The following is a 14133-nucleotide window of genomic DNA, read 5'->3' as shown; positions in this document are numbered from 1 at the left end:
GGCCAGGGGCCCCAGAGATCACTCCTGCCAGACTCGGCACTGCGCCGCTGGGCCGGGCAACCACAGAGCCAGGAAGCTGTAATTAGGACTAGAGGGGGCTTAACACGCAGGAGCTTTTCTGCTCCTGCTGTACTTTCGCCCATCTCCAGAGACACGCTTGGAAATTAAGAGACAAAAATGGCCGAGAGGGCTGTAGTAGTCCTCTGGTGTGGAGCAATTTAATGGTTCATTTGTTCACCTTCATTACTTTTCTGTCTCCGTCTCTCAGTAAGCTCTACTATCAGTAAACTCAACATGTAGCACACCATTACCATGAAGCTGCAGCAATAATCATCTAAATGATCAATAATAATTGTGATATTGCTAAGATGGCAAAACGGTAATATGGTAATAATTACAAAATGGCATGTTAATGTGAATGTATGATTAATCCAAATTAAATATTGGAAGTGGAACCAACAACATCAATAGGAGACAAACACTGAGGATGACGAAATGGACAAGTTTACTGCAGTGCACATACTGTAAATCCATAGCTTTATGTTTTCCTTTGCTATGATATGAAACTAGGGATTATTTCATTGAGTTTTTGGAGTAGCATCCTAACTGGAAGAGAATCTCACAATGAGGAAGGGGACGCTTCTGGTTTGTTTTTGGTTTGATCATCTAAATAGGATTGAATGTAGTTGTTTATTAAATGTGTTTATTCTTATTCAGATTGTCTGAGATGTTGTGACTGACATGTGACTTTCAGCGCCAGCTGACACAGCAGAGAGCAGACGCCTCTTGTGTTTAGTGCTTTAGCTTATACGAGGGGGGGCTGTAAAAGTAGGACTATATACTTTCTAAATGGTTGTAGAATTAAAAAATTATTTTCGCCGTATTTATTATGAATGGAAAGCAGCCAAGTTCTGTCCCTGCAGGGGGTGCTTTCCTAAAGCGTTTGCGTGTGTGTGTGTGTGTGTGTGTGTGAGTTGTGTGCGTCTGTGTGTCTATGCGTTCACACATATAATGAGCTCGCATGTACAAATGGCATCTGCTAATTTGTCCCACTTCTCTTCTTAGGGTGCTGTTCTATCCTGGAAGCCACATGGTCGTGAACAAATAGTCATCATTTGAGGTGAGTCTTGAGAGAAATAGCTACTTCCTCCTCCTTTGTGCTTGCTGCCCCATGCAGTTTCATGAGTTTCACTTCCGACGTTTCGTTTCTCTCCAGGCCCTCCAGCTGACCTCTGGCCGTGGAGCTGTGTTGTTGGTGGGCCAGGCGAGCAGGCGTGTATGTGAGTGCGGGCTAATGAAGTCCAGTATGAGGCAGTGGCGGAGGCTGGTGCTGGTGGGAATGCTGGCCTGGGTTCTGCTCTTTCTGGGCCTCCTCTCTTACTTCCTGGACGCTCGTGTGGATGAGCCCCTGACCTCCGCTGGCTCCTCGCTCTCCCAGCACCCAGACACGCGACGCCTGGCCTCTATCCAGGCCTCCCATCAGCAGCGCGCCATCATGGGTTCGCGACCCGAACTGCCCTCCGCCTTAACCACCGCCACCTACCCCGGAGCGGAGCCAGAGCCTTCCGTCATCTCCACCACCCCGGAGTCCAGCCTGGAGGCGAGTCGGAGCCCCAACAGCGCTCCCTATGCCATGTACGGCAGCCAGGAGGCCAGCCGCCAGGACTACCTGGACCCCCAGAGCTTGGCCGCCTGGTCATCCTTCGGCACAGAGAACGTGGGTTCTCACTCGGACCCCGTGACCCAGAGTCGAGAGAGAACGCTCCAGACCGCAGAGTACCAGAACCGATCCGCACGCCGCCACGGCGGGGAGGAAGAGGACGATGAGGAGGAAGAAGGAGAAACGGGTTACAGTAGGAGGACCACAGCAGGCGGGAGAGCTGGCGGTGACTCGTCCGATCTGGAGGAGTATTACCACTTCTCCAAGTCGGCCTCTGTGGTGCAGCGCCTGTGGCGGGGCCGCGTGTCCGCCGGTATGCTGAGTCCTCGCCTGCAGCGTGCCATGAAGGACTACCTGAGCGCCAACAAGCACCACGTGGCCTACAAGGGCCACCGCCGGGCCGCCCAGAGCCCTGAGGAGCTGCTGTGTCGACTGAAGGCCCAGGCCCGGCTGAGGACGGTGGATGGATCAGAGCAGCCCTTCTCCTCGCTGGGCTGGGCTCGTCTGGTGCCGCCCCTCCCCCTGGAGCAACTCTACAGGCGGCAAGACCAGAGCGCCTTCAAGACCTGTGCTGTGGTGACCTCAGCCGGTGCCATCCTGCACTCAGGACTGGGCAAAGAGATCGGTGAGTAGAGAGGAGGGGGTTTCTCCAATACAGGAAATGGTTTAAGAGAACCAGAGGAAGAAGGCAGATGACAGAAGAAAATGCAGAAAATGCATTGTAGAAGTTGAAGAGTCAGCATTTTCAAACATGTTATTTGTGTTTTAGTCTGACTGACTCACTAAGCAATGGGTATAATAAGCCACGTGTCAAACTCAAGGCCCGGGGGCCAAATCCGGCCCGGCATCTCATCTTATGTGGCCCGCGAGAGCTAGCAAAGAATACAATTTGTGCAAAACAATTCTAATTCAATTAGTTTTAATAGTTGTAGTAGGCTACTAGTTGTCTGTTTGCCATTGTTTTTCCTATCATTCTTCTTTCAGAGCTAGTTGATTATTACGTTATTACTAAAGCCCAGTACTGATCGAATCAGTGGCAATTATGTAATATGATAACAAGTAGGCTAGAGTAGATACATTTATATCGTGTTACATTGAGGGCAACCATAAGGCTGATGTGGCCCAGGATGAAATTGAGTGTGACACCCCTATAAGCCCTCCAATTTGCCAACTTTCGGTCGGCGGTAGGGATGTTCATTTAGAAAAATGTCCAATTATCGATTATCGATCATATTAATAATAATTATATATATATATATATATACCGGTATATATATATATATATATTTATATTTTACAAACATACGTACGTACTTACAAACAATTTCTAGCATTCATTAAAATTAGATTTGGTCCAGGTAGAGATGCTAATTAGCTATGGTCACCTGTTCTTAGAGACGGTAGCATATCGATAAAGGGCCCCCAAATTTTCTGGAAGGTTGCAGGTTTCTTTCTTACATTATACAATATCTTCTCTGGAGTACAGTAAGACACGAGCTCGTTAATCCAGTGTCTCTGTGATGGAGATACTTGTGATTTCCAGTTGATCAGTATGCATTTTTTAACTGCAGTACTAGCAAGTAGGATAAAGTATTTCTTGTACTGGTTCACTTCAGCAGAGCTCATGTCCCCCAATATCCATAATTTTGGGTCCTGTCCAATTTGAGAGCCTACTATCTCTGAAGTTAGTGTGATAACGTACTTCCAAAACTCTTCAATCACGGGGCAGCTCCAAAGCATGTGTAGGAGGTCTCCTTCTGTAACTTTACATCTCGGGCACATGGGGGAAATATTGCTATCCATTTTGTGTAATCTGTAGGGTGTGTAATATGTCCTATGGAGTATATTAAATTGAATTTGCCTGTGTTTTGTGGAAATTAATAAAATCTGAGCCTGCTCCAATAAAAAGCCCCACTCTACCTCATCATAAGTACAATCTAGATCTATTTCCCATTTTCCTTTTGTGGATGTTTTATCATAGTCAGGTAGTTTGTTATTAATTATACCATATATAATGGACGTTAGACTTGAATTCCCCATGTTTAAAACAGTTTTGCTGGCACAAAGGCCCGTGCCCAGCCAGAAAACTAGAGACTATATGAAGCTCCACCTCACGTTTGTCGGCTGTGCAATTGAGTGGGGCGAGGAGGAACGAATTCCACCCAAACCTAGTCCGCAAAAAAATAAAAAATAATAATAATATATATTTTTTAATAATAACAATAATCGATAAGAATTCCACATGATCGATTCCATTCCTTAACGATCAATTATCGATTTTCGATAACTGATGAACATCCCTAGTCGGCGGGGAAGGGGTCGGGATTTCCCTTCTGTTTTCGCTATCAACAACAACAACCACCATGCTGAAAATGGCAAGTTTTACATCCTCGACATACACATTCTACTGTTTTATGTGGCATTTTATTTTGCGGGGATGTAGCCATTTGGTTCCAACTTCTACCAAGCGATGGATGCGCCGATCGATCGGCCAACGATCCGAATCAGACGAAATTCGTCCTAAATATGAGATTGGGATTTTCCAATAATGCTTTATATGCGCTAATTGCAAAAACCGATATATGGAGCTATATGGACACACGCCCACTTTTTATTAACCACGACTTTGATGGATGAAATGCATAAATGCATGTAAAATTGAAACTGTTAGACCTATAATACTGCTATACCAACTGCAATAAAAAAAGACCTATAATACTACTGCTATACATTACATGATCATTTAGCAGACGCTTTTATCCAAAGCAACTTACAATAGTACATTTTGGCAACAGTAGGGAAATCAACTGTGCAACACAGTCTGCATCAGCCAAGACTTTTTTTTAATATGCAGCATTTGTCAATAACAAAAAAACAACAAAAACAAACAAAAAGATTGGCATGGCGATCGGTATCGGGCAGACGTGATCGGAGCATCCCTATTCCACCAAGACAACACTATTTCGCAAGGGCACCATCTCTGGGCTTAGCGCCACCCAAGGCGATTGTGATTGGTTTAAAGCAGTGATCCTCACTATTTATTCAATGAGAGCCGCACTGGCAGGACAAAGTCAATAGGAGAGCCACTTTTACCGCAAAACCCCAAAAGCCACCCCAACCAAGCACATCTGCCTACCATTTTTCTGTGTTTTATTGTTTTCCACACACACACACACACACACACACACACACACACATATATATATATATATATATATATATATATATATATATATATATATATATATATATATATATATATATACCAGTTTCCCCTAGAAAATCTTTCAGGCCTGGAGGGATTTCGAAACGTACCCCGACCGCAACGGTGGGGGCCGTCGCTGGCGACGCTAAGGTTTTAGCTAACCTGTTCACATCTATGTTCGCAATGGCATCCCAAGTATCATCATACTATTATGGGATGCGATGCGAACAGTTGTATTATGGGATGTGCGTTTCCCAGGCAACGACACACGTTGACACGTTTTGGAACAGCGCTGCACGCTGGCACAATACTCCTAAAAGCAAAATGCTTATTGTTTTTGAATGATTTGGCACCTTCTATTACTGTCAACACCAGTATTGTTGTATTGTAATAATATGCTATAAAGGTTTATTGAAATTTTGGGGAGAGCAGGGGGAAAAAAAATCTTAAAAAAAATCTTATTATATTATTATTTTTTCAATTTCTTAAGGGTTTAAAGAAATACAAACAAGTCAGAGCTTTTTTTCCACAATACCAGAATGATCGTGGGTTGAGCCAGACCTTTCTCCAGTGCTGGCACAGCGCTAATGTGGAGATATATATGTCATTTGTGTTTAGACACATGATTTTTAAAAAGGGTCTTGGACTAGAAGATGAATGCGATCATGAAAGTCTGTACCTCTCATGCTCCTTTAATGTTCCTTGCTACATGAATGACATGAGATTTCTTACAAGGCAATATTTCTTGGGGGAGGGAAAGGCAGCTTTAGGTGCTTGCTGGGCTTGTGTGCCGTCAGTGTGAAATACTGCATTGATCCTTTGGAGCCTTTGTGACGTCTCTTGATCTCTGGCAAGCAGTGCGAAGGCAGAGTGATGGCTTTGTGTTATGGTGGAACATGCAGAGCATTGATCTAAAAGTCCATTCATCATGTAGGCTAGCAGCTAAACCATCGCAACATCATCATTTTTGCGAGTTTGAATTCTTGGAAATGTAACACTGTGGGACGGTGCAGAAGCAACTGTATACAGGAGGTGGAGTGTTCAATTGTCAATGAATAATCTTTTGTGTGTCCGTTTTTGCACGGTGCCGCATAATTCACACTTGAAGCTGCTTTTGAGCCATGCTGAAGCGTGTGTGCCTCGTAAGATTATGTCTTAGTGTGAATATGTCTGGTCTTCGCTCAGAGACGTTGGCAGCTCGTAGGGGAGTGGGGAGAGTGTGAACTCGAGGACAGATGGCTCACTATAAAAAAAACAAGAACCCCCTGTGGTAACTAATCAGGCTCCTTCACATCACCTGTATAGCATTTCCTCGTGAGCTCGGCTGCCTACAGCAAAGCTCTGGCCTCGATATGGAGGCCTAGAGCTTTGTAACATTCTGTCTCTGTACTGTACAGACCTATATACTGTAGGCTCCTGCTGCCTTGGACTGTTCTGCTATATTGACCGGACATATTTTCTGATAATCTGATGCACACAAGTGATAGAAACGTATATTTCCACTTGACCCGATATTTTCACAGTTGGTTTTACAGTAGTGTTGATTGTAGATGTGGAAAAACTCCAGTGTTAGTTGCACCTACCTACAGTCTTCCAACAGCGAGGCCTCCCCCACTGCTGGAAACTTCCCCTGCTGAAAGATAAATCTGAAATCTGAGCATTGTGAGGTCAGGTTTATTTATAAAGCTGTTTTTGCCACAAAGTTGCTTTACAGCAAACACGACCGAAATCCAGAGTAAAAACAATAGATGATCAAATGAAGGCTAATGGAATCAAATACATAAAAAAAGAATTCCGAACGATGGGGCCAGGGCATGTGGTGATGATAATACTAATGATGCTAATAATTCTAATAATACCAATAACAATACTGATCATATGATACCTCATTGATGCCCATGGGTACAGCTAGATAATGTTATACTAGCACAAGCACACTCATCCTTATGTCAAACAGCAGCAGAGTATTGGTTAGCCGTCTCATCATTGTGGTATTAAATATCTCAGTAAAAAAAACATTTTTTCCCCTCCTGACAGTGGACTTAGCGACTTGACGAATGGGATTAATGTCATAAACTCATTAATTATTGAACTGCCTCACAATGTTAGACAAGCTTAACTTGTTACATTCATTCTCCAGATTAGCTTCAGCAGGAAATCAAAGTGCATTGAGCCCTCTCTGCGTCTGCCTACTTCTTCTTCCCCTTGTGCCCTCCCTTCCTGCATCATCATCTATCTGATCCTGAATAGTTTATGTGAAGGTTTATGTGAATGTGAAGATCAAATCCGTTTCCTATGCCACCTGCAGTTTTGTTAAGATTTATATTGTCAGGTTTCTCAGTGGCTGCTGCACTGTTTTTTGTGTTTTATTGTTTTCCACACACACACACACACACACACACACACACACATATATATATATATATATATATATATATATATATATATATATATATATATATAGTATTTTAAATTTTTTAATAGAGCAGTACACAAACAAGACAAAACAAACAGGCACAGGAAAAGAAAAGAAAGAAAAAACATACAAACATCATCAACATTCAATATTACTACGTGGTGCTACCAGCCACATAAGGCGCATTGTGTGCTTAAAATAAATGTACTGTACATGTGGTCCCGCGCGAGGGGTCCATGAGATACCAGCCATCGCCCCTAACTTCATCGAGGTAGGCTAGAAACAGGTCCCAGGTCGTTAGAAATGTTCTAAGTGAGTTGGTTCTCAGGAACCTGAGCCTCTCCATCCGTATAACAGAGATCATGTCCATCAACCACAATTGAAAAGGAGGTGCTGCACTGTGTTGTTAATCAGATGAGGGCTTTACAGTACAGTATGTCTGGTTTCAGTCGAGACACATGCAGCGTGATGTGTGGCTGCCATCATGTGGCGAAAGGACTAAACAGCATCCCCATCTGCATTAGCATCCCCAGTATGTGTCCAATGTGCTCTTTAGCTCAGTGGTTCTCAAAGTGGGGTCTGGGGACCCCCAGGGGCCCTTGAGAGGGTTCCAGGGGGTCCCCAGCAAAAAGGGTAATCATTTACTTCACTATTGACAATGTGACAATGTCACTTCGCAATGACAGAATGTATGACTATTTTGGCCATGGGTTTCTTACACTTTCTGAAACAAAACATCTAAAAGAGTGATTACCCTCCCACTCTCCTGGCCCAAACAAACAAAACAAAAAGTACCTTCAATAATATTGGCTCAATGTGTTAAAAAAAATCCCTGCAGTATTACAATGTCAAAAGAAGGATGGGCATAGGAGCATTTGACCAGATCCACAGTATCATCACCTAATCTTGATATCCAGAACTAAGCTCAGATTTTATTTCACATGCGAGGCATATGAAGTTGAATGCTAATCAGCAGTGTTTGTCAGCTAACGCTAACCCAACCTGTCTGACAATCACCACTTCTGTATGTTTCCAAAGTACCGTGAGGCAACTACCAGAGTTCCAAAGAGGACAAGCTGTTAGCGCGTGAATTGCAGGAGCATCGCTCACAAAAACTGCACTAGGATTTCATGTGGCAAGAAGCTGAGGGACAGTGAAGTCCCACCAATCATGATAACATGTGACAAACATGGTCAAACTGCATCAGTAAAGAGGGCCAGTAGATGCAATACAGGATTCACTCACTGAGCAAAATTATACATTGTGAGCTTCATAAACTTAATTATTTATGGCAGTTGTGCCATTCAGAAATCACTTATATCAACCAACCTGAAAGAAATATGGTCTGATGATGAGTCACCTTTCGCAAATGTTCCTATAGCCTTCTTCAGTCCACAATGTCAGCTGTAAACATGGCGGTGGATCTGTTATGATATATAACAGTCAAGGAATATGGGGCCATTTTCCAGGAGCAGGTGACCCTGTGGGTAAAACACTGTTCCCTTGTGATTTTCCCATGTTCCAAGATGATATTGCCCCCATAAACACTGCAGACTCAGAGTGCTTTCATAAGTACCAGAAGGATGAAGTCAAACGCCTTCCATGGCCTCAGTCACCAGATCTGACCATCTTTGAACTAGGGCTGCACAATATGAAATACAGTATATTATTATTATTATTATTATTATTATTATTGTTATTATTATTATACACACGAGCCAGAGCAGCACAAGAGATGTCTAGTGTATATATATATATATATATATATATATATATATATATATATATATATATATATATATATATATATATATATATATATATATAATACACATATACGGTATATATATATAATACACATATATACATATACATATATTGACAGATATTGTCATGAGTCACGATTCTAATGGGAATGCAAATTGTTGCATTTCATTTTCACTGGAAAAGAATATAACTACCGTATATAAAAATGATTAAAAAAAATTACTGGTTTTGTCCCAAACTAGTCTCGGTTTCCAGACATTTGGTGAGCGGCGCCAACAGCGCCACCTAACCACCAAACGTCTGGGAATTTCATTGTCAAAATCTGTCTCTTCGAGCCCGGCGAGAACGGCCGGCAGCAGACACGCCTACATTTATTATTAGAATTGTATTTGGTAGCGGCAATGCAATGTTTCATAGTTCCAATATAGAGCAAGACACTGATGTGCTGCAAAGAGAGTTTATACCTGTTGTTTATTTTACAATCATTTTTCCTACCCGGAAGTGGTCCGCTTGCTACTGTGAAGTCATCGGCAGGCTCTGTAACGTTAGCCTCGGGAGTCGGGCTTATCGCTGGGGAAAGACCTCTAGCCGCCGGGGCCGGATGAAACACGTCCTATTAACAGGTTATGTTTGTTTCTAAGTGATTAATATGTTTCTCCGCAAACGCGGCGATGTTTTGCGAGACACCGGTTCTGCATGAGCGTCACTGCCCCCAGAAAGCAGGCCCGCCCACAACACTCATGATTGGTTCTCCGATGCAAGGCTTCCAACAGCACCACCTAACGTTATGAAAAGATTTAAATAATAATATTCTCAGTCTTAAGGTAGTGAAACGGATTAAGACTGAGAGCTGAGTCTAGTCCCAAACAAGCATGTTCCTAGAATATGATTTGTAGGCCGGGGCATCTCTGTAGCACCACAATGCTTCATTTAATGCTATGTTGTGACATATTTTACCTTGATCAAATTGCAGCAGCTCCTGCGATATATGGATATTGCACTTGGCCATATTGCGATATCGATTCGATTAATTGTGCAGCCCTACATTTAACCTTTATGGAAGAGTCTGGAGCACAGAGTGAAAATGATTTCCACCTCCTTTATTCCTCAAAGAACTGAAGGTTTTCCTTTGTGAAGAATTTCATAGACTAGGGACTCATATGAGACTGAGGGCTGAAGATGTTCTCAAGGCAAAAGGTGACTCTACACCAGTGATCCTCACTATTTTCTCCATGAGAGCCACACTAGCTGGTCAAAGTCAAGAGGAGAGCCACTTTTACCGCAAAACCACACAGTAAGCGTTTGATTTAGTTTTTAGTTTATTCAATGATAACACCAATGATAAAAAATGTAGAACCAATGATAAAAATGTTAGAAACTATTATAAAAATCATAAAAACATTCAGACTGACTTTATAATTTTTTTTTAATGTGTATACATATATATATATATATATATATATATACTTAATAAAAAATGATAAAAGTGATGAAAACATTCACACCGACTTGATTAAAAAAAAAAAAATGAAAACATTCTGATGTCCAGTCTGTCTCTCTCTGGGATGCAGCTCCACACACCTCCAGTTCAGTAAACAGCCTGTGCTTTCCTGGTCTCCACACCCAGCTCAGTAGGCTAAATAGCTGCTTTGCTTATCGTTAAAACTCCGACGCTGGGAGGGGGGGTTAACGTGACTCGATTGTTGCAGCTTGCGCATTTCATCGTTAACGAGGAAATGCCAGCTGCAACAATACGCCCTGTCATTCACACCTGTAGCACTCTTCTGCTCCCTCCCACTGACCCAATCCCTCCACGAGGCATTGGCTTGTTTGCAGTGTTGCCAGATAGGCTACCGGTATATGGTGAGTTTTAACCCCCATTTGGTGCTCCAAAGGGCCACAAACCTGGCAACCACGCAGTTTGACACCGCAGTGAGGGAATTGTTTTGACAGTGATTGTATTATTTATATCAGCCGCCAGCCGCCATTGAAAGAGTCTAGAGCCGCCATCGTCTCGCGAGCCGCACAATGAGGAACTAGGCTCTACACCTTATTAGTTACTTGATATTCATGTGTTGTTTGCCCATAAGCACCAGAAGTTCCTCTGCTCAGCCATGATCTGTCAGTAGATGGTGCTGCTAGTCCATTGCTTGGAAGCTCTCATGACCTGTTTGAGCCTGGGAAGCCAGTTGCTCCAATGAGATCAGAAAACAGTCTTGTAAACAGGTGACATTCAAAACAGAAATAATTAATCATAATCAAGGATTGATCAGTCAATAAGTGGTGAATTATAGAGCTGCCCCTTTAGATTTTTAACTGATCAGCTGTCATCAAAACAAAAGTGCACACACACACACACACCATGCCCCACCCACTTGTGAAATATGGCATAACACCATATTAAAACCTGAATAGATCATTATCAGGCAGTACCTTTTTATGTTATTCTTTTGTAATGATGAACAATAACTTTATCTGTATAGTAGCACATCAAAGAGAACAGAATCAGAGGAGAGCAACAAGACATGAGGATGGTGCTGGTGGTTAGGCTATGGTTAAACCAATCTAGTGGAAAGACAAATTACATGACATACTGTGAACACCTGTGATTTAAAAAGACATGACTGACCATTTAATTTTGGCTTTATCAGCAAATGTAATGTTGTCTTCTCTTGCCGGATGTAGATTTAGAAAAGCGCCTGCTTTGTGAAAGCGGTGCTGTGAGAATCCACCGGTCCAGCATAGCCCTGCAGGAAACGGACACGTCTACGGTGTATCAGAGAGTATTATAACACAGCGGGGATGTACGCTGTCAATGTCAAGCCAGTGAACATGTATTCCGCGGGTATTTGGAGAGGAGGCGTCGTGCTGAATGCCAATCAGTGTTCGAGCAGTGGACTGGTGATAGTCATGAAGGGGGACCATCCATTCTAGTGTCAGATCAACCCGGGAGGATCACTCTTTCAGGTTTCATACCGCTGATGGAAGTGGAGGGGATTGATCGATCACTGTGTAGGCACAGATCACAATCTTGTAATTATTACTATAACCATCCATCAAAGAACGGTTATGAGAAGAATACAGGCGCTTGACAGGCATTATTACCACGATTCTTGGTAAAACAGTATCATTCATTTGCAAGTTACAGTAGTAACCCATCTCGTGCTCTAACACACATAAGTGGCTTTTAAACATGAAGTCTGGATCATGTCTGGCTAGCGGCTAGCAGGATATTTTCCGGTTTTACCTTTTTAAACATGAGGGGTCTTTGTTTAGAAACAGCTGGAAAAGGTCAGTATTCTCTCTGCCAGTGGGCGGGGGGAGGGGGTGCGGGAGCATGCACGTTATTCCCTATAAGGCAAATAGTTGTCGTGTGAGTCGTCGAAAACAGCTTTAGCGAATCTTTAACCAAACTCCATTCAAATACATGCCGTTTTAACTCGAGGGTCCATTCCGACCGCAAGGGGTGGCAGTATGCCAAAAATGAGCGCTTGTTACATAAAGCCGCCCAGTCAAAATAGTGGCCGGACCGTCGTCAATCACTGTGGGTGATTTATTTTACAAGTGGCATTCAAGTCATATCTGACTAGTTTTCAATGTATTTCTCCCCACAAAAGTTAGGCTAGGCCTGTGTCTCACTTTTTCTGACATGGATCAGCAGCGCAGCAGTAAGCTCTCTCCTCGGTGTGATGCACCGGACCTGCCTGCCTGCATAGCCGAAGCGCGTTGGGATCCCTAGCTCTACCAAACAATTCAAAGCCGTTTGCAGCACTTGAGGAAACCGTGAGTTTGCTCGTTTAATTCGTTGATATAAGCGATTGCCCCGAACGATTCATTAATTAATAAACTAGTGAACGTGAAGTGCCACCACCCGCCCACTCAGACATGATCGGGATTATGAGCTGCCAGTGTTTAATAGCAACCGCTTTTCCTATTATGCGGATGTTACACCGGGGACCGAGATGAATATGATACGGACTCGCGGGAGTGCGCGTAGGCCGGCTAATTGTTGTTTAACATGCAGGCCAACCGGCTAGGAGCTGGTTATAATACGGATTCCACTGCATGTTAAGAAGTGGCTATAGTCACTTATAGAAGTGGCTGCACCGCTTAAAAATACTACGTCGTGTTCAGTCACGTGTTCAGTCACGTGTTCAGTCACATGCCCCCCACCCTGTCCAACTAACATTTGTCGACAGGAGGATGACGCAAGCAAAAACACTGAGCCAACAGTACAGTACAGACCTTGCCAGAGAACTATGAAGGCAGTGTAAAAAAAACATCATACAAAATAATCGTTCATTAATCGTAATCAAGATAAAAGTAATCATCAAATCATGATATTGATTTGAAGTCATATCGCCCAGCCCAACATGTACCATACTACATGCCTTGCATGTTTCTGTCATGATGTTGGTTTGATCGGTCGATCGAGCAGTGTTTTTACCACTGCGCCCTTTCACATTTCAATTTGTTTTTTAGCTGTTAAAGTGAAATGCTGTTGAAATGCTAAAAGCGTGGTGGTGAATGCAAACGAACTGTGTAAACTCACAGCTTGATGTTTTCAGATTGTCTTACAGTATATACAACATTGTCTATGCTCTTTGATGTGATCTTCAGATACCCATGACGCAGTTCTGCGGTTCAATGCTGCTCCTACAGAGGGATATGAGAAAGACGTGGGGAACAAAACCACTATTCGCATCATCAACTCACAGGTGAGCTCATGTACAGTACAGCAGTATGAAAGATTCATCTATAGGGCTCTCGGCTCTGACACACACACACACACACACACACACACACACACACACACACACACACCCCCACAAACACACAAACACACACAGGGTTGCATCATGACTCAATGTCGACCTTTCTACCAATAAAGTCAACGCCGACTGGTCGTCCCCAAAAAATAAGAGGTAGTCTTGGTCACTGAGTTGATGACAGCAGCCCGTGACACAGGAGGCATGTAAACTAGAGCCCGACCGATATTATCGGCCCGCCGATATTATCGGCCGATATTGGCGATTATCGCTATATATCGTATCGGTAATATTTGGCGCAGATTTTTTTTTTTTT

The 14133-nt window shown here is 43.1% G+C and overlaps 1 protein-coding gene across 1 annotated transcript in view; it reads left to right on the top strand.

Annotated features, from left to right (window-relative positions):
* Nucleotides 1–1294: 1294 nt before the first annotated feature.
* The window catches only part of st6gal2a (ST6 beta-galactosamide alpha-2,6-sialyltranferase 2a), a gene marked incomplete at its 5' end in the record, with an annotated part of 39065 nt that continues 26226 nt past the window's right edge, over nt 1295–14133 (top strand). Inside the window, 2 exons of the mRNA XM_083639029.1 lie at nt 1295–2285; nt 13669–13766. Of these exons, the coding sequence (XP_083495155.1) occupies nt 1295–2285; nt 13669–13766 (1089 nt within the window). The remainder of the gene's footprint in view (nt 2286–13668; nt 13767–14133) is intronic.

This window comes from Poromitra crassiceps (genome assembly GCF_964638095.1).
Source record: "Poromitra crassiceps genome assembly, chromosome: 6".
Taxonomy (NCBI): domain Eukaryota; kingdom Metazoa; phylum Chordata; class Actinopteri; order Beryciformes; family Melamphaidae; genus Poromitra; species Poromitra crassiceps.
This window is presented reverse-complemented; position numbering and strand designations above follow the sequence as displayed.